The 22500-nt window shown below is 40.6% G+C and overlaps 1 protein-coding gene across 1 annotated transcript in view; it reads left to right on the top strand.

Moving 5' to 3' along the window:
* The window catches only part of SSH3 (slingshot protein phosphatase 3), a 116498-nt gene that overhangs the window by 66794 nt on the left and 27204 nt on the right, over positions 1-22500 (top strand). The window contains exons 8-12 of the mRNA XM_063434981.1: positions 16-201; positions 7371-7452; positions 7655-7783; positions 7875-7921; positions 22096-22242. Coding sequence (XP_063291051.1) covers positions 16-201; positions 7371-7452; positions 7655-7783; positions 7875-7921; positions 22096-22242 — 591 coding nt within the window. The remainder of the gene's footprint in view (positions 1-15; positions 202-7370; positions 7453-7654; positions 7784-7874; positions 7922-22095; positions 22243-22500) is intronic.

Genomic DNA, 22500 nt, shown 5'->3' with positions numbered 1-22500 from the left:
TGCACTTTATTACAGGTCACTTCTACAGGTGCTTCATAAAGCCTGTGAAGGTGCTATTTCAACCAACATGACCGGCAGCAGCCTCCAGTCTGGAGTCAACTACTACATGGGACTGTGTCTGTCACCTCAAGGTTGTTTGAATGCATGGATATCTTCCTCTGAAGTAACATCCACCCGCAAGGACCCGAGTGCGCCAGAGAGGTTAGAATATACAGTAAAGACTATCCAAAACTATTTCATGAATTAGTCGGAGCAATGGGGTGGAAATAATGTTTAAGATTACATATAAAGGTACTTAAAAAAAAAAAAATGGCTGTATCCCTATGCAGCTTTGTAAGGTAACTCCTAAACCATCATCTCTGCTCAAAGTATGAACTGTTTTATGTGGTTATGATCCGAATGGGCTTGTCTTTAGCATTCATCTGTGCTTTTTTTTGCATGCAAGCACAAGCACATTGGGTAGAAGAAGTGTTTTATTTATAACCGAGTGCCTAGTAGGCATACTTTTTTTTAAACTATTTTTTTTCATTTGGGTTTAAGTAATCGTTAACACAAACTTGTATGTTAAGCTTAAGACATAAGGCAATGCATGGTACGTTACAGAGTAAAGTGGTGAACAGTAGGAAGTGTTTCAGGTGTACAGATATAGCATAACAATCTGTTAAGTTACAGTTCATAGAGGGTTAAAGAGTTTGAGGCACATCTACTCAAATCACCATGTGTTACAGGTACTCTGGTGATGATTTGGTGCACAGGACACAGTTTAGTGTTACTAGTGTGACTGCCATCTCTGGCAGTATGCACACCCGTTGTAGGTAGCCTACCGCTTGAAACAAACAGGCAACATTACATATTTCTAATAGGGTATCCCAATCTAGTTGACTTGATCAGCGGAGTGGATAAATGCCAGCCAGGGACCCTAGGTGTCAGTGTATCTGGAGTATTTTCTTGGACACTAAAAAGGTGATTTCTTCCACTACCCTTACTATCTCCACCCTTTGGATCCATTCCCTGATCGTGGGGGGCCTACCTTTTTCCACCTGAGCGGAATGAGTTGGTACGCTGCAGTAAGGAGGTGGGTTATCAAGAAAGAACTGTGTCTGGGCATTCGTGATCGATTGGATAAGTGTATACATTTGTTTCCAAAATTTGGTGATCAATGTGCATTGCCACCATATGTGCACCGGGCTGATGGCATCTCCAGCAAACATCGGATGTGTTTACATGGTGTTTGTGTCAGTTCTCACTTCCCTGCTGGCAGTAAATTGGAGCGTTTGATAAAATGGACCAATTGATTATACTGGAAGTGTTGTAAGCCTGTAGGTTCTATGTTGTGGCGGATCGAGGTCAGGGGTTGGATCCCCTACTCGTTGGAAATTGAGTGAAGCGTGAGGAATTTTGTGGTGTGATTTTTGTATGTTTTGCCCGATTTCCCCCTCCCAGAATAGAGGGATATGGGTGAAGGGGTATAGAGGATATGGCGGGGTTGACAGGTTTACTGATTGTCTTCTGGAAGACCAAATGCGAAGGGTTGCGGCAATGGTTGGGTAATCTGAGTGGCAAGAAGTGCTGGCTAGAGTTGTGCGATGGGAGAGGACGGGAACCTCAACTATTAAGGCCGATCTTGACCCATTGTAGAGCATTATCTGTGTTCGTCCAGTCATACAGTCCGGTCATGTGTACCGCCTTGTGCTATAACTCGACATTTGGGAGTCCCAGGCCTCCCTTCTATTCGGTGCTGGCAAAGGGAGGGAATACTCTGACCGGGGTTGTTGCTGTGACCAAAGAAAGGTCATAACTAGCTTCCGTGTGGTGGCAAAGAAGTGTCTAGGTAGTGTGATTGGCAGTACTTGCAAAATGTGCAGCAGGCGTAGCAGAACGTTCACCTTAAGGATGCTGAGTCTACCAAACCATCTGTACTGAGGTTTATGCCAGGTCTTTAGGTCCTTGTTTATTGTCAAGAGCAGAGGAAAGTTTAGCTTATACAGACGGTTTAGATGTTTGGGCAATGAGACTCCCAAATATTTGGTAGCTTCAGAGGCCCATGTGAAGTCAAAGCTCTCTTTGAGTGTTTTGTCTAGGTCTGCGGATGTGGTCAGTGCCAGGATTTCGAATTTGGATAAATTTGCCTGGAAGTTGGATATTCTATTATACAATGATATTTTCTTGAGTATAAATGGGAGGGTGTGTAGAGGGTCCAAGAATGTAAAGAGGAGATCATCGGCAAATGCGGAGATTTCTAGTCTTCTCCCTTTACCCTGAGGCCCCTGATTTGGGGGTTGTCTCTAATCCCCTGTAGGAAGGGTTCAAGAATTAAAATTAAAATGGGGGGGATAGTGGGCACCTCTGTCCCTTGTGCCATTGGAAATCTTGACTGCCTGTGAAAGCTTCCCGTTTATGCGCAATCTGGCAGTTGAGGTTGAGTATATTGCCCTCAGCCAGCTGAGCCAACGAGGGCCAAAGCCTAGGCAGTACATCGTAGCCACCATCAGGGACCAATCCACCTTGTCGAATGCCTTCTCAGCGTCGTTGGAGAGACACTAGGCGTTTTGGATCATTTCATCAAGTTAATCATTTTGGTGGTGTTATTTTTTGCTTCTCTGCTGGGCACAAAGCACGACTGGTCAGGGTGGATTAACCCCGGAAGCAATTGCCTCAGGCTGTTGGCCAGTATTTTAGTGAACAGTTTAATGTCTATATTGAGGAGAGAAATTGGCCTATAGTTGCTGCAACTGGTCGTGTCTTTACCTGGTTTAGGGAGCAAGGCTATGGTGGCTTCTAAAGCTGAGGGCGGTAAGGCAGGGATGTGGAGTAACAAGTTGAAGGAATCTAAGAAGGGTTGGGATAAAACAGAGGTGGAAGTTTTGTAATAATTGGCTATAAAGCCGTCTGGGCCAGGGCTCTTGCCTAGGGGGAGTTGTTTTACTATTAGTTTGAATTTATCTAGTGACGGGTTGGTCCAGCGAGTCTACGACATTGCTTGGGATGGTTGTTTTGATTCGTTTTGAAAAGATTGAAATAAAAGATTGTTTCTCTGATGTGGATGGAGGTGAATCTCTAAGATTATACAGCTTTGTGTAGAACTCTTGAAAGGCTGATATATTATCAGACATTAGGTGGGATTGTGTGCCATTTGCTAATTTAATGGAGGAGATGAACATATGTGGTCTCTGTTGCCAGGAGGTGGCTGCATTTACCACCTTGAGTGTAGTAGGTATGTTTAGTGCGTAATGTTCTATGTTTAGCGTGCAAGTTCAAAAGTGTAGTGAGCTCAGATATTTAACGGTTATTGTTTTGTATAGGGATGCACCAAAATTTCGGCTGCCGAAAATATTCCCCCTCCCCCCCCCCACCTCCTTCCAGCACTACTATAAGGTGGCAACCTTAGGGTGCACCGGCCCTGGTCGCGCAATGTCAGGAGGAGAGCGCAATGCGCTTCCCTCAAGCCGGTTACTTCTTGTAGCATGGCGGAGCGCAGTCCAGGTCTTACCTCCCCCGGTGCCCAGCCTTCTACCGTCTCCTCTACAGGGCAGAAGGACACGGCGGTCACGTGACAGGCACGGGGAGGCTGGCCTTACGGCAGCCAATCGTAAGCCGGCGTGTGCCTGATCCCAGCAAAGCCCTTGGACGTTCCAAGGCAACGTTCTATGGGAAGTATGTGTGAGTTCCGCACAGCATGGCTGCCAAGGTATATGTGCAGTGTATGGGGACAGGGGGATCGATGGCTGTAACTGACCAGGCTTCAGAAAATTACACATTAGGCTAACAACACTGCCCCTCAGCAGCAGACCTGACACTGCATCTATGAGGAAGGGAAAGCATTGGGAGAGAGAGACTGTTTTGTTTTTTGTTTTTGTTTTTTACACTGTGTTGCACCATCTTATCTTTATATCTTTATTTGTCCAGCTAAAGTTAATATTGTAAAATAGCTCATTGTTCCTGATATTTAAGCAGATGGCTAAAGCCCAGCCATCTTGAGTGTTGCAGAAAATAAGAGTAACTAATCATGCAGAACAGTCTGTTTTTAACAGAAGCTGATTTGAAAGTTTAAAGGGACAGGCTATGCACCACCATAACATCACTTTAATGAAGTGATTTTAGGGCAAAGATGCTGCCCATACAACCTTGCAGTTGAAAACTGCATTTCTGAGAAACTGTAGGAAACGGTCATATCAGCAACTCCGCTTACATTGAACTCTTATTGGCTGAGCTGAGTATGTAATCTTGTAAATGTGTCATTTGCATCACTGGGGATTTTAGGAGCCTGAGGAGACACTGAGTGCCTTGTGGGCATCTCCAGTCTGTTTCCAGTAAGGTTGGTCTTTTTCTGTGCACACCTTTGGTTTAATCCTATGCCCCTGCAAGATCATACCTGACTCGCAGCAATCCACCTAAAAAAAAAAAAAAGCATTCTCTTTTTATATAAAAAAAGATGGGGTTGCTAAGTGTGTATTCTAAAGGACAAATTTTTATTTTTTTTGTTGTGCATAGGAGATTACAACAGTACTTTTATAGCCACATTAGCTCTCACAAGCGCGATTTTCATAGAGTGATAAACATTTATGTGGTATATAGAGAACTTGCACATTTTTTGTAATTTGGCGTTTCATGGTATTACTAACGAGATAATATTAAAAGTAGTTAGACATAAGCGTAATATCAAGTAGGTTTTTTGACAAGTATGTGCCATGAGGAACAGTTCACATGATATACTAGTGTGATAGAGCAATAGGTTATCAGCACATTTTTAATAATGAAGGGTGGTCCGGACAAAGTTAGACTATAGTAGTGGCTTGGGTTATGCGGGAGCGTACGATTAGTGCCTTAGAGTTAACGCTTGATAGGTCACGTTATGGTGAGGTAGCCAGGTCTTAGACATTATAACAACAAAAATTATAGCTTAAACTGGTAACGTAAATGCAAATAGGGCCTAACATGCAATGCTAGTATCTATTTTAGATCAGTTTTATCTAGTGCAGGTTGTGCGGGTGATTGTTTCTAGCAGTTCTGAGTTGCCAAGCCCAGTGGTAGGATAGAAGCAGTATACTCTAGTGCAGGGGTAGGCAACCTACGGCACTAGTGCCATGCACGGCACTCGAGGTGTCTTTGTACAGCACTCAAGGCTGCTGGAGCCAAACGCACTCTGGCCTATCAGGAGTCCCAGTAAAACTTCAGATATTTGCTAATACGAAGAGGTGGTGAAGGACAATCTTCAATTTATGCATTGCAGCACATAGAGTAACTGATCTGAGATCACTGCCTCCCAGCACTTGTGAATGGGAATCCACACTTTAGTAGAGCAGCTATCGCAGCTCCTGTCCTTGACCTGTACCTGGCCAGCCTGGTCCCCACTGGAACCCAGGGAACCCACCCACACTGCTAGATATACACAGAAATGCAGAATAACCCTCCCCTCATACAAATAATATGAACAGCCCACAAACAAACATACACACAATCCGCACAAATGCAACACCACTAACAATATACATACATGCACACAACCCCACATGCAATACCCCAAACAGCCCCCACACACTACCAAACACACAATGTGACATATCCATCCACACACAATTCCACAAGCAGCCATACACAGCCCACATTCATATGTATCATACACGATACCATAAACTACTAATGAACATATACGCACAAAATATACGATACAAAGCAATTACAGTAAAAATAACCCAAGCAGAATACGGCAGCATACACACCTTAATTTAAAAAAAATAGGATCGGCAATCTACGGGACATCACAATCCTATATCGGCACAGTGCTGCTAAAAGGTTGCCTACCCCTGCTCTAGTGGCTGGTAGGATACTGGGCATTGGAGTCAGTAAGGTACTAAAGGGAGTCACCAATAATTAACATGGTGGTCTATCGTCGCTAGGGTAGGCTGCGTTACAGGCAATTAAATGAATTTAAGTACATTTAAGTAAAGGCAGACAGCCAGTAGTTAACCAAACATAAATAAAAAACAAAACCTAACAATAACTTTGACATATTTTAAACAGCGTTGTTTGTCTTGGTACCAGCAGGCTGTGTTATAATTGCTAGTCCTTTTGGGGACAAGGATCTTTCCTCAGGTAGGTCGATTTTTTGGGGGGGGGTCCCTTTCCCCATCTCCAGCTGCGGGTGTGACTCATTTGTATTCCACTGTGTGGCTTCCGTGGTGCCGCTTTGTGTTTGGGTGGGGAGCGGTACTTGATCCGCCGTCATGTTGGGATTTTACCCGCTGGTAGAGTTGCCGGCTTGGGAGGGGGTCTTCGCGGTATGTGGTGAGTAGTCTCCGGTGGAGGTTCTGGACATTTCATCCGCCTTTCTAACTGCCGCCAAAAATTTGTGATGTGCCGTTCTAGTCTGGTGAGGATGTCCTCTTGGTGAGCGCTGGGTCGTGGAGGCCACGTGACGTCCGCCATGTTAGGTGCGGTGTCGCTTTCCCCTGTTCCCAGTATGCTGCTGTGTGAGCTGAGTAGCCCTCCTGGGGCGGACCGGGATCATCCCCCTGGTCCAGAAGGGGGGAGTAACAGGGCACTGATATGGGACTGGTGTCTTTCTGGCTTCTCCGGTCCAGGGGTTCGGCCGTGTCCCCAGGCCGCATCAGCCACGTGCGCCAGGCCGCATCAGCCATGGTAGAGCTACGGGTTTCCCAACAGTTTTTTGTCCGCTTTTCCACTCAGTCTGTGAGTTGTAGGCACAGGGTTTCGCTTGGTTTGTCCGGTATTGAGCTATTGGTATTGAACTCCTCCAAAGCACGTCTGCTCTCCATTGCGGTCAGGCCCCGCCCCCAGAAAAAAAACATTTTAAAATCATTGGGGGAAAAACTTCATTTTTCGGTTTTCAGCCAAAGGCATCTTACATTTTCAGTTTCGGCCCAGAATTTTCATTTCGGTGCATCCCTAGTTTTGTAGGTTGTGAGCAATTTATAATTCACATGTAATTCTTCTAGCTTAGTAATTTTGTTCATTAGGAGCGTAGTGCTTTCCTCTCTTTTGCGTTTTTGTGCTGAGGCTATTTTTATAAGTTCTCCTCGTATGACACATTTATGAGCTTCCCATGTGGTGGTTGATGAAGTGTCTGTGTTTGTGTTTTCAGCAAAGTATTGTGCAATGGAGGATTGCAGTTGTGAGAGTGTGTCGTTAAGGAGTAAGTTGTTGAGTTTCCACTGGGGAGACGTAATAGGAATATTTTTATGATTGTTTTTATATGTTATATGATGCTTGGAGAATAAATTGTTTTCTGTTTTGAGAGAGTGCACCCCTTTATAGGTTTGGCTTTAAAAAAAAAAAAACTTGAACATGACGATGTTCTAATTGTGTCTCTGCTTGTGTGAAGATAGTATTTTTTGCTGTTTATCATACAGAAAGGAAACTGAAAAAATCATTAAAAGAAAACTCAGAGATATCCTGAGGGAGTGTGACCTGGAGAACATAACATCCAAGGAGGTAAGTGGGTTATACCCACAAAGAAACATTTGTTTTTTTTTCTCCCAGAAAACTCCAAATTGTAGCGAACTTATATTAATTTGCATTTCAGATTTCAATTGGAATTTAGTGTACTGTTCATCAAAATTTAACCACCAAATATTTCACTTTCCTCCGCTTTCTTCTACATTTTCAATCTTCTCTTTACTTTCTTTTATATTAGGTAAGGAATGCCCTCGAGCAACACTCTCAGTGTAATCTGCAGCAATACACAGAGTTTATAGATAATGAGATGATTATAATCCTTGCACAGATGGACAAACCTTCTGAAATCTTCCCATATCTTTATCTGGTAAAATATTTTTTCGTATCTTATTTTTGTGCACTCTTATAAATGTTGGTTATTTTGTGTTGATCTCTCAATTTCATGTTGTTTCTGACAGGGGTCTGAGTGGAATGCATCTAACTTGGAAGAGCTTCAGAGGAACAAGTGAGAATTTTTGTCTGAGCATTATTGCTTTTTTACATATGTGACTACCATTTTGACTTTTAGCATTTCTCTCTCACTGTGTTGCAAGTTGGTCCCCTTCCAAAGGGGTCGGTTTTACTAGCATCCATTACATAAGTGAGTGAGTTATGGTTGGAAGTCTCACCAATTATACAGGTGATACTCGAAAAATTAGAATATCGTGCAAAAGTTAATTTATTTCAGTAATGCAACGTAAAAGGGGAAACTAATATATGAGATAGACGCATTGCATGCAAAGCAAGATAGTTCAAGCCGTGATTTGTCATAAGTGCGATGATTATGGCTTGCAGCTCATGAAAACCCCAAACCCGTAATCTCAGTAAATTAGAATATTACATGCAATCAATAAAACAAGGAGTGTACATAGAACAATATCGGACCTCTGAAAAGTATAAGCATGCATATGGACTCAGTACTTGGTTTGGGCCCCTTTTGCAGAAATTACTGCCTCAATGCGACGTGGCATGGAAGCTATCAGCCTGTGGCACTGCTGAGGTGTTATGGAAGACCAGGATGCTTGAATATAAAGGGTGAAAACGGTGTGGTGTTCTATGGAATACTATACCCCTGTATAAAAAGAAAGGGGGATATAAGAAAGCTCTATTAAATATAATTTAAATATGCATAATTTCAAAGCTTCACATAGAAATAATAACGTGAAGAAAAAATTAAGGTGGCAAAGTAAAAGAGGAAAAAGTGAAGCAAACAAAATAAATATTTGGGGGAAAAAAGGAATATAAGGGGCCGTTGAACTAAGCAGTGGAAATGGCTATGGCAAAAATGCCAAAAAAGAAAGAACTTAAAGACAGCAAACAAGACAAACACCTATCTGCTTTTTTCTCCCCCCCAAAATAAACCGGGAGCAGAAAACTATTTTGCAGTGGAATCCGTAGTAGAGGATAGAAGAAGCTCTATGTCTACCCTCCAAGAATTTATTAAATATAACTTGGACAATCAAACTGAGATATTTAAAAGAGCTAGACAACAGCACAAGACAATTTAAACTGCAAATAGAAGAACATGAAAATAACTAAAATAGAAGAAAAACAAACAATAGCATTTCACTATAAAACAGTCTCTGAGGTGCAGGAAAAAATGAAGACGGATCTGAACAACTTAGAAATACGACTGAACCAACTAGAGGATAGACAAAGGGCGAAAAATATAAGAATACAAAATATTCCTGAGGATATATCTCGTATGAAAGAATAAAATAATTTTTAATCGAGTTGTTCGCAGCGTTAAATATATAAGCCCCTAATTTAGAAATGATGATAGAAAATACATATCGGAGAGAGACAAAGAAAGAAAACTTTTTCACTAAACAGTGGCACTAAACAGTAAACTGAGATTTGACTCAGACACTAAATGAATTACGATGCTATTAATGAGAAAAAACACCGCGGATTTTGATATAGAACTTTTTAATAGAGATTTAACGCAAACACAAATTTAAGAAGAAACACAGAAGAATTGGACAGAGAAAAATGTTTTGTAAGATTTAAAGGAAAGCTTTAGTAAATGAGTATTTCCACACAAGAGAATGATTTAAAGAAAGGATTAAAGAACAATAAAATCATTAGATAAGCTTTGGAAAGAATAATCTTGCAAGATACCGTATATACTCGAGTATAAGCAGAGTTTTTCAGCCCATTTTTTGGGCTGAAAAACCCCAACTCGGCTTATACTCGAGTCAAGGTCTGTATTATGGCAATTTGCATTGCCATAATACAGACTGGGGGGAGAGGGGGGCTGGCAGAGCTGTAACTTACCTGTTCTGCAGCTCCTGTCAGCTCTCTCCTCCTCTGCGCCGTCCGTTCAGCACCTCGGTCAGCTCCCAGTGTAAATCTCGCGAGAGCTCTGCCAGCCCCCCTCCCCCCCCCCCCCACTGAACTACCACTGGACCACCAGGGAAGGAGAGCCCCCCTCCCTGCCATATATCAAGCAGGGAGGGGGGACGAAAAAAAAAAATATATAAATAAAATAAGAAATAATAATATAAAAATAATAAGAATAAAAAAAAAAATAATAATAACAAAAAAAAGGGGTATAAGGACCACTATGGGAGGGGGGGGGGTATAAGGACCACTATGGGAGGGTGGGGGTGGGTTAAGGACCACTATGGGAGGGAGGGGGGTATAAGGACCGCTATGGGAGGGAGGGGGGGTATAAGGACCACTATGGGAGGGAGGGGGGGTATAAGGACCACTATGGGAGGGAGGGGGGGTATAAGGACCACTATGGGAGGGAGGGGGGGTATATGGACCACTATGGGAGGGATGGGGGGGGGGAATAAGGAACACTATGGGAGGGAGAAGGGGGATAAGGACCACTATGGGAGGGTGGGGGTGGGTTAAGGACCACTATGGGAGGGAGGGGGGTATAAGGACCGCTATGGGAGGGAGGGGGGGTATAAGGACCACTATGGGAGGGAGGGGGGGTATAAGGACCACTATGGGAGGGAGGGGGGGTATAAGGACCACTATGGGAGGGAGGGGGGGTATAAGGACCACTATGGGAGGGAGGGGGGTATATGGACCACTATGGGAGGGATGGGGGGGATAAGGAACACTATGGGAGGGAGAAGGGGGATAAGGACCACTATGAGAGGGAGGGGGTGGGATAAGGACCACTATGGGAGGGGAGGGGGAAGTAAGGACCACTAGGGGAGGGGAGGGTAAGGACCACTAGGGGAGGGGTGAGTCAGGACCACTGGGGGGGGGGTGAAGGAACACGGGGGTGGGGAGGTAAGGACCACTGAGGGAGGAGGAGGGGAAGTCAGGACATATGGGGGGGGGGGAGGGGGCGGCAAAAATTTTTTTTGCCTACGGCGGCAAATATCCTTGCACCGGCCCTGCACACACTGCATTCACACACTACATTCATACACACACACACTGCATTCATGCACACACACACACACTGCATTCATGCACACACACACTGCACTCATACACACTGCACTCATACACACACGCTGCACTCATACACACACACATACGCACACACTGCATTCATTATACACACACTGTAAATAAATATTCAATTAATATTTTTTTTAGGATCTAATTTTATATATAAATTTACCAGTAGCTGCTGCATTTCCCACCCTAGTCTTATACTCGAGTCAATAAGTTTTCCCAGTTTTTTGGGATAAAATTAGGGGCCTCGGCTTATATTCGGGTCGGCTTATACTCGAGTATATACGGTAATTAAAAAATTGTAAGACACTATGGGTTTTATATAATAAAAGAAGTGTGGTAGGAAAAACGTTCACATTAGAAAAGTGGGATATATTCACTGGGTAAATTTATGGTTTAGGTAGTAGAATAAGTTGTAATTTCAGGGTGATATTTTCTTTATATGCCTATTGAAAGGCAGATTGTGTCCTGATCTCATAGATTGATAGACATGGCGGAATCTAACGTATAGTAATTATCGGCCGAGATCAACCCTTGTAATGCCTCTGCTTGGCGGTCATTTAGTGGACCTTAGCCCTTAACATTATGGGTCCTTACATTAAGGTTTACATTAAGAGGAGACCACGAGTCACCTCTGATGGAGGTGAGAATGTGTTTTGTTCTTCTTGTTTTATAGGAGAACTTTTATGTAGTGTTTTTGTGGGGAATGCAGAGACTGGGACAAGGAGTAAATAGCTAGAATATAACTCTGAAGTGCATTTCTATGAATATACAGGGTTTAAATACTCCATTTAAAAGAAATCTTTTATATGAATTACTCAGAAAGAACCGGATAGATATAGCAATGCAATGATTCAAGAAACTGGAAAAGGGAGGAAGAGATTACCGGTAGATGGAAATATGAGTGGTTTGAAGTAGCTGCACACGCGTTTTTAGAGAGTTAAAAAAAAAAGAGGAGTAGTTATTATTTTTTCATAAAAGCTTAATAATATAGAAAATTTTCTTTTCCTGGCTATAATTCATGGCAGCATCACTAATGGGTTAGCTCCGCCCCTAACAGGAACAGGACAGGACACAATTAATCAATTAATCAACCAGACTATAGGTATAAAAGGTCCCTCCTCCTTCCAACCCACAGTCTAGTATAAAGCTTAAAAAAAAATTATTGGGAGGGTTGCTGATGCTGCCATGAATTATAGCCAGGAAAAGAAAATTACGGTAAGTATGGAGAACATTTTCTATGTTCCTGGCCATTCATGGCAGCATCACTAATGGGTAATACCCAAGCTCCGCAATCAAGGGAGGGTGAATAAAAACGAGACTCCAATATCATGCTGCAAAGGAGAATTCATTCACGAGAGATTCACTGAGGACAAAACCCCTCTACCGAAGGATGATGAGGAAGAGACCACATCCAGTTTGTAATGTTTGATGAAGGTTATAGGTGACGACCAGGTGGCTGCCCTGCATATGTCATCAGAAGGAACCTCTGCCCAATTAGCCCAGGAGGTGGCCAATGCTCTCGTAGAGTGCGTCTTTATCTTTTCCGGAGGAGATATTTTATTTAGTTTATACGCCATATTGATGGTATTAGAAACCCAACGCCTTAAAGTAGCCGTAGATGCCGCCTCCCCTTGTCTGTATCCTGACTGGATAATAAACAATTGCTCCGATTTTCTAAACTTGTTTGAGACCTCAATATATTTCATGACACACTCCCTCACATCCAAGTGATGGAGCTTAACTTCTTCCGCAGAAGAGGGGTACTGGTAAACGGAAGGTAGAACCACTTGTTGAGCCAAATGAAAACTAGAAACCACCTTTGGTAGGAATTCCATTCTAGGTCTTAGGATAATTCTATCATGAAAGACCTGAACGTGGTCAGGATCACTGGAGAAGGCTTGAATCTCCGACATTCTTTTTGCTGTCGTGATTGCCACCAAGAACAAAGTCTTGTACGTCAGATTAATAATACCCAACTCATCCAACGGAGCAAAGGGGTTTTCTGACAACACATCCAGTACCAAAGGAAGATCCCAAGGAGGAGCGTAGTTTCTAGAAGGAGGTCTTATGCGTATAGCTGCCTTAAAGAACCTCGCAATGATGGGGTCTAATGCCCAGGAGGTGTTACACAGGGCTGATAGAGCTGATGACTGCACCTTCAGAGTGCTTAAGCTTAAGCCCTTTTCTAGACCTTCGTTTAGGAACTCCAGAACATCTAAATTCGAAGGCTGTAGGAAATTCTTGGACTTATTATTCGCCCATACACGAAACACATCCCATATCCTGTGGTAACATGCAGATGTGGAACTTTTTCTGGATTTCAGCAAAGTATTCACCACCGGCTCTGGTACTCCTTGTTCTAAAAGTCTCTGCTTTTCAAGAGCCAGGCCGCCAATTTCCATTGGTTCGGATTGGGATGCACCGCTGGACCTTGTATCAACAGGTCCATTCTTCGAGGAAGAGGCCATGGAGGACCCACGCACATCTTGTTCAGGAGGGGAAACCATGGTCTTCTTGGCCAACTCGGAAGTATAGCAATCACGATCTTCTTTTCCTTCTGAATCTTCCTCAACAACCTGTGAATCATAGGCAGGGGAGGGAATGCATACCCCAGATCGAAGTCCCAATGATGGGAAAAGGCATCTTGTCCTGCTGACTGATATTCTGCCTTCAGAGAAAAAAACTTCGGGACTTGAGCATTCCGAAACGAAGCCATCAAATCGACCTGGGGTGTGCCCCACCTTGATGCTATCTGTTGAAAAACCTCTGGGTTTAATTGCCATTCTCCCGATAGAATTTTTGTTCTGCTCAAATAGTCTGCCAGAACATTTTCTTTCCCAGGTAGATATACTGCTTTCAGGCCCTGCAGTTTGTCTTGAGCAAATTCCATCAATGGAGATATTTCTCGTAACAGAGCCTTGCTTTTGGTACCGGCTTGTCTGTTTACATATGAGGCCACTGCTCTGTTGTTCCGTCTGGACCCTCACCCAAGAATTCGATATTGCGTGTTTAAACCCTCGCAGGGCATATAATATCGCTCTCAGTTCCCTTAGGTTTGAGTGCAGCTTGCTCTCTCTCTGAGTCCAGGATCCTTGAATCCAATCCCTTTCTAAGTGTGCACCCCCACCACTTATACTTGCGTCTGTCGTTACCGTGATCCAAGATGGATCCTCCAGGGGAAACCCCACGGAAAGGTTTTTGGTATTCTCCCACCAAGTCAGGTCGTCTATTGTTCTTCGAGAAATAGGAATGTTTCGATCCCAGTTTTCCTCTTGCGTCTTGAATTCTCGCAGAAACTGCATCTGGATCGGGCGCATCTTCCACTGTGCCCATTTCACCAGGCCTATAGTTGACATAAGGGAACCTATAAGGCTCATAAATTCCCGTGCCGTAATGCATCTCTTGTAGTGAAGATTCCTTATCTTTGTCTGAATCCTCTCTATTCTTTCCACTGATAGATTTACTTGCCCGATTACTGTATCTATGGGAGCCCCCAGGTATATAATCTTCTGAGAGGGAACCATCATACTCTTCTCCATGTTTAGTTTCCACCCATGTTTCACGAGTATATTCACGACCCACTTGGTGTGGAGTGCTACCGTATGGCTGGATGGTCCTATAATCAGAAAATCGTCCAAGTAATGGTATATCTCTATCCCTTGCTTTCTGATTACTGCGACTAATGCGATAAGCACCTTTGAGAATGTTCTCGGAGCCAGGCTTAATCCGAATGGGAGTCCCCGGAACTGGTAGTGACTTCCAAAAAAACAAAACCTGAGGAACTTCCGGTGCCCCATGTTGATTGGGATCTGGTGGTACGCATCTTTTAGATCGATTGACGTCATCCAATCCCCCGCACTGATGTTTGGAATAATCGTTGAAATAGATTCCATCTTGAATGATTTTCTTTTTAGTTTTAAATTCAACTTCTTCAAGTCCAGGATAAGCCTCCACTTCTTTTGAGGTTTTGAGGCTAGAAAAGCAGTAGAATAGTGACCCTTCTTCTTTTCTCTTTTTGGAACGCATTCTATTACTTGATCTTTCAGGAGTTTTGAGATGCAATCTTTCATGGCTTTCTCCTTTTCTCCTTTTGCTACCCAAGACTGGGTAAACACATTTTTTGTTGGCATGGTCTTGAATTCTAACCTGTATCCTTCTTCCAAAATTGAAAGGACCCAGGCGTCTGTCACACTTCTGACCCAGACAGGATAGAAAAGATGTAGTCTTCCCCCTGTAATTCCTGGCTGGGCCGGCACACGTTCAGAAATTTTTACCTTGTCTAGCTCCCCTTCCTCTGGAAGATTTTTGCTGGGTGTTTCTCCAGTTTGGTCTGGAATATTCTTTCCCCGGTTTATATGCTCTACTTTCTCGAAAGGCCCGGTCTTTATATCGCCTATCTTTCCATGTTGTAGAGCCGTATTTTCTGACTTGAGGAAGAAACGCTTTCTTCCCATCCGCAGCCTTATGTATCGCTTCATCCAACACCTTCCCAAACAGGAGATCACCTTGAAAAGGAAGTGCGCACAGGGATGCTTTTGAAGCGTAGTCTGCCCCCCAAGAGTGTAGCCATAAAGCTCTTCTTGCTGCTATAGAGAGGCCCATGCTTTTCGCCACCATTCTGGTAACATCCAGAGATGCTTCTGAGCAAAATTCAGTTGCCAGCTTCAGATCTCTCATTCCTTGCAGTAGATGCTCTCTGCGAACTCCTTTAGTGATATCTTCTTCTAAGTTGTCTAGCCATACCTTAAAAGCTCTTGTTAATGTTGTTAATGCTACTGCTGGATGTAGTGCTGATCCTAAGGCCAGGTACGACTTTATCAGGCTGGCATCTAGCCTTTTCTCCATAGGTTCTCTCAAATAAGCCATGGAGTCAATGGGAAGGGCTGTCTTTTTAGCCATATGAATGACTGCGGCATCAATCTTGGGAACAGAATTCCAGGTTTTGCAGTCTTAGCGTAAGGATATAATCTGAACACCTTACTTTTCAGTGTCGCTTTTCTTTCTGGTTTTTGCCATTCTTGAGAAATTATCTCTTTTATGGTAGCCTGTACTGGGAAAGTAGGCCTATTGGCTCTCAAATCTTCAAAATATCTATCAGATTCCTTTATTTCAGTTTCTTCCTCTGGGAATCTCAGGGTCTCTCTGATTATGTTGATCAATTTGTCAACTGATCTAGAATCCAGACTTTTTGAAACCTATTCAGCTTCACCCTCTTCGTCTGACATATCCTCCATCTCCATATTATCACTAGACTCCGAGGAGATTTCTTCTCTTCTCAGGCGTTTAGATGAGGACATCTTGCTTGTGGTTTTGAACCCTTCTGCGATCGCCTCTGCAATCCATTTTTTCAATTCTGTCTGTGGAGACTTTCTTCTCTCCCTTCCTTCTGCGGCTTCTGTCAGACAATCTAGACATAAGTTACGTCCACTAGGTGCAATTTGATTGCAGTTCACACACCTATTCGTTTTCTCTTTATGCTTTCTAGGTGAATCCTCTTGTGGATTGCTCGGGCTGTAGAAACAAGAGCCATATTTATAATAATATATTTTTGGCCCATAGTGGCACTCTTTTAACCCCCTCCCATACGGGATAAATAAATATATATATATATATATATATATATATATATATATATATATATATATATATATATATATATATATATATGAGGCTCACCTATGTTTTCTAGACACAGATCTTGAGGCAGAGTGAGAAGCCATCTATTTAAACAAAAAAAATATTTTTTGTTATCCTAATACACTTGACAACTAAGCCACCAAAGAGAAAAAAAAAAAATATTAAAATTTATCAAGTAGAAGAATCTTTACCTTACTTCAGCAAAAATCAGTCTAGGGCAGCCTTAAACACACCAAAACAGTTCCCAAACATCAGCCAAAGCATTGGGAACGTCCAAAAAACGCTTATTTATGGTTTCCCGTTTTTTTTTTAATTTTGGCGCGTATTGCTTTAAGAGGCCCGTTCGTGCATGCGCAATAGAAATTTCCCGACGCCGGTGCTACTGCGCATGCCCCGCCTTCCGAACCCGGAAGTGGCTTCAGATGAACGAGTAGACATAGATGCGAACTCTCTACTCCAGGGGAACACAAGCCAACACCATGATTTTAATCCCAGACACCAGCCTTAGACAAGATGAAATTTAACAGACAAAACACTACCCTGAAAATCCCCAGTATTTAGGGTAAGATCAAATCAGTCACTTACCCAGCTTCTCTTCTGCCACAATTCTGAGGGGGGGGTTATTGATGCTTAAAGGGGAATTTTTAAGGATACACCGACCCCACATAATTTAATCTTTTTACAGCCCTTTCCATTTAAAGAGGTACATACACTAAATTGTACCCTAACTCAGTTAGTCCTGCTCTTGCAGGCTGATTACTGAGTTCTTCAGATAAAGAGAGGCTGAACTTTATCTGGAAGGAACCCATGTAACCATGGGAAGGTGGCCTCAAAAAAAAAAAATTAAAGGTATAATTCCTGTTTGTCCTGCTAAGGACAGAAAAAAAGACACTGGGTTGGAAGGAGGACGGACCTTTTATACCTATAGTCTGGTTGATTAATTGATTAATTGTTTCCTGTCCTGTTCATGTTAGGGGCGGAGCTAACCCATTAGTGATGCTGCCATGAATGGCCAGGAAAGAGATAATCTATTCCGAGGTAGACAACGAAGGAAGATATCAGATTTTGGTGTGTAAAATAGATTCGACTCATTATACTTTTGTAAACATGTATCTCCCCAATGTCTTCCCAACTAAGTACCTAAAGAAAATAATGGATAGAGTAGAAAAAGTTAAATTAGGAATGTTGGTTATGACAGGAGATTTTAACTGCGTCCAAGATACTGTATTAGATTTTAAAAAAATCAAGGAAAATAAAACAATCTAAGATCTTAAGAAATATAATGCAAGTGAATAACTTATTGGACATATGGCGAGTATATCATACAGAAGAAGAAGAATATACACACCACTCTAGAGTACACCATTGTCTAGAATTGACCTAGTTCTGGGTGAGAACAGTTTAGTTGAACAAACGCAGAATATCAAAAGATAATCCATAGGCGGACCACAGTTATAATTTGTTTGAAATAAAAGGAAAAAGAAAATAATAACCTTTCACTACGTGGTGCTTGGATGATAACATTTTGTCTAATACAGCAGAACAAAATCAAATTAGAAATCTATTTTAAGGAAAACAAATCGGAAGGACTGTTGTTTGCAACTATTTAGTATGCTTTTAAAGCCGTAGTGAGAGGGTACTTGATAAAACTTAAAAATAAAATCCAGAGAGAAAAAGGAATGTCTAGGGAAAAATTATATATAGAATATTATAAGTTATCAAAAAATAACAAGAGACACCTAACTAATGACACAATAAAACAACTCGAAGAGATTGAAAATAAAATCAATAAAATGGAAATGATGATAATAATAATAAAATAACAAAATGGCTAACTAAAAAAACTTAAGAGGACAACAGGGAAAAACAAGACTGTAAGTATTAAAAAAGATCTAACTTCAAATAAAAACCCAGAGAATATAGCAAAAAAAAATTAAAGTTATTATGAAGAATTTTATAACATCCCAAAACAACCCAATGAAGACCAGATAAGACTATCTAAAAGATATAAATTTCCCTAAATTAACATTGGAACAAAATAACTCTCTAAATGTACCCCTCACAAGTAGAATTTATTCAAGCTATCAAAAAATTGGTGAATTACAAAACTCCTGGCCCAGACAGTCTGACAAATAGTTTTTTATAGAATATATAAGGATATCTAATTGGAACATTTGGTAAATGCTTTTAATGAAATTGTCGAGGAAGGTAAAGGACCAAAAGAATTGCTATAAGCGAATATTTTACCAATCCTAAAAAAAGACAAAGATCCCCAAGAGCTAAAGAATTATCGCCCAATTTCGTTGATTAATGTAGATTCAAAGTTGTTTTCGTCAATTTTGGCAGAAAGGATAAAGAAAGTACTCCCGGGCTTGGTCCATGAAGATCAGATTGGTTTTGTCCCGACCAGATTGAATTTCTTTTATATCATTGCTGAGAATTGCATAACCAGTGTTTTAAGTGCACAGCAAAAGTTTGGGGGATTTTGTCAGATTTCTGTTGTAGAATTGTAACAGGTACATTTTAATGCCCAAGAACCTAAATCATGACATAAAGTATAGCAGAATTTTTAGAGCAAAAAGTGAAGAGCAGCAACTTACGAGGGGTATAGGAAAGATGGGCTTTTGAATAAAAACTAATTATTAAAAAAAAAAAAAAACACAGCATAACTAACTATAAGTTAAAGGGATAGTCTAAGCACCAAAACAACTTTAGTTTCATGAAACGATTTTAATCTATGGTTCACTTTGCTCAATTCTCTGCCATTTAGGAGTTAAATTACTTTTGCTGCTTTATATTGCAGCCATAGCAGCTCCTTCACCGGCATTGACTCTTTGACTCAAACAGCCAACATGAAAATAAGTCTTTAATTTTAAATCGGATCTTACAGCACAGTGTGTTTACTTTAGAATTATAAACACAGTGATTTAACCCCTTAACCACTTAAGGACTGAGCCAAATGTACACGTTGTGAATAAAACAAAACGTAAACAAAACCTGGCATTTGCGCTATATGTCTGTCCAACCGTAATTCACCTCTTTCATATTAAATGCACCCCCCCTTATTATATATCATTTTATTCAGAGGAAACAGGGCTTTCATTTAATATCAAATATTTAGCTATGAAACATAATTTAATATGAAAAAAATGGGCAAAAATAAGAAATTTTATTTTTTTAGTTCTACATGACATTTTAAATGTCAATGTCATAATACTGTTTGCTTTTACTGCAATAAAATACACATAATTGTATTTAGCAAAGTCTCATGTGTAAAACAGTACCCCCTATGTACAGGTTTTATGGTGTTTTGGGAAGTTACAGGGTCAAATATAGCGTGTTACATTTGAAATTGAAATTCGCCAGATTGGTTACGTTGCCTTTGGGACTGTATAGTAGCCCAGGAATAAAATTTACACCCATAATGGCATACCATTTGCAATAGTAGACAACCCAAGGTATTGCAAATGGGGTATGTCCAGTCTTTTTTAGTAGCCATTTGGTCACAAACACTGGCCAAAGTTAGCGTTAGTATTTGTTTGTGTGTGGGGGAAAAAAGCAAAAAACGCCAGTTTTGGCCAGTGTTTGTGACCAAATGGCTACTAAAAAGACTGGACATATACCCCATTTGCAATACCTTGGGTTGTCTACTATTGCAAATGGTATGCCATCATAGGGGTAATTTTCATTCCTGGGCTACCGTATGGTCTCAAAGGCAACATAACCAACCTGGTGAATTTTAATGTGAAAAAACTGAAACTCAAGCCTTTTATTTGGCTCTGTAACTTTTGAAAACACCATAAAACCTGTACATGAAGGGGTACTGTTATACTCGGGAGACTTCGCTGAACACAAATATTAGTGTTTTCAAAACAGTAAAACATATCACAACAATTATATCGTCAGTGTAAGTGCCATTTGTGTGTGAAAAATGCTAAAAATGTCACTGTCACTGACGATATCATCGTAATACATTTTACTGTTTTGAAACACTAATATTTGTGTTAAGCGAAGTCTTCCGAGTAAAACAGTACTCCCCCATGGACAGGTTTTATGGTGTCTTGGAAAGTTGCAGGGTTAAATATAGTGCTAGCAAATTAAATTCCCTGAACTTTCGGCCTGGGTTGACAGGCAGGTCCTGCAAATTGAAATTAATAAAATGACCTAATTATGTAAAATTATTACATAAATATATACGTAGAATTATTATATATATATATATATATATATACGTGTGTATGTATATGTGTGTGTATGTATGTGTATATATATATATATATATATATATATATATATATATATATATATATATATATATATATATATATTATGTGTATAATTTTTTTAAATTATTTTTATTTATATATAGGTATATATATATTAATATATACGTATATACTTATGTATATAGATGTATATATTTAGTTCTACATGTATTTTGATATCAATATATATATTAATTTTAAAATACAGTTAGAACGAAATTACACATGTATATATATTTTTTTTCTAAATTTTAAAATTTAATTTTTTAACGTATTTACAGATTTATTTATTTTTTATTATATATAAGTATATATAATGAAAATTATATATATATATATATATATATTTAATTAATATCATTGTACGTGTATTTTGATATTAATATATAAAATTATGTATACTGTATATTAATATTAAAATACACTTAGACAGTGTATGTGTGTATATGTGTGTGTATATATACTTAGATCATATATATAATAAATGATCGAAGTATATATTATTTAATTTTACACTTTTTTAACTTATTTTATTTCATTTTCAGACAGCAGGGGGAGTACCTGTCATTACAGGCACTCCCCCTGCTGGCATTGACATGGACTGCTATGCCGTCCATGTGATTGCGAGGTCCTCGCAAGGACCTCGCGATCACATGGCCCAGAGGAGCCGAAGAGGACGGAAGGGGACTCCTTGAGCTCCCAGGTTAGTCCCCATACCGCGATCGCCGGCGTGGAATCGCCGACGACTGGGTAAGTACATATAATCGCAGGGCGTTTTGAGCCATCAAAATAGGGACGGCATAGAACGCCTTGCGGTCCTCAGGGGTGAAAGGATCACTATAGGGTCAGGAACACTGAAAGGGCAGTGTTTACATGCAAATGCCTGAAGGCAGCTATTCTACTCCCCAGAACAACTACATTAAGCTGTAGTTGTTCTGGTGACTATAGTGTCCCTTTAACTTCTAAATGGAAGATAATTAAGCTGTAAGAATGCGGGGACATAATCTTAACACCAAAAGCACTACACAAAGCGAAAGTTCTTGTTTTTTTTTTTTTTTGCTTACAGTGTCCTTTTAACCTTCAAAGAGGGATACTTGTACACACCTTTAATGGAACTTTGTCCTTGTGTTGGTGAAAAGGTAGAGCTACATTTACTAAGATCAAGACAGAAAGGGGAATCAACATTTCTTTCAATTTTGTACAATTTAAACATTATTAATTTTGCATAAAATGTTTTTGTTTTAATGGATCCTATTTATCTCCTTTTATTCTTCTTATATTCATGTATATTTAATTTTTTCACTATTAGGGTCAGTCACATCCTGAATGTTACTCGGGAAATTGACAACTTTTATCCTGGTATCTTTACGTATCTGAATATCCGTGTTCTGGATGAAGAGAGTACAAATCTCCTGCAGCATTGGAAGGAGACACATAATTTCATTTCCTCTGCCAGGTAAGAGATGGGGAGATATGTATAGAATACATTTTTGTTTACACAGAAAATAGTGTCTGGAATTTTTCAATGTTTGTTAGACGGAAATAAGAAATGATTGCCTGTACTGTCCTACAGATAGATAGAATACACATGGAAGTTAAGAGAACTTGCACTCTATTGGGGCAATTCACCAAAGTCTGAATGGGGCAAAACCATCTGGCTGCTAATGGGTTTATTCATGCACTTTAACAAGGTCTGGATTTTGTAATTCAGGCG

This window comes from Pelobates fuscus, chromosome 10, assembly GCF_036172605.1.
Source record: "Pelobates fuscus isolate aPelFus1 chromosome 10, aPelFus1.pri, whole genome shotgun sequence".
Taxonomy (NCBI): domain Eukaryota; kingdom Metazoa; phylum Chordata; class Amphibia; order Anura; family Pelobatidae; genus Pelobates; species Pelobates fuscus.
Note: the sequence above shows the minus strand (reverse complement) of the source record. Positions and strands in the feature narration are given on the sequence as shown.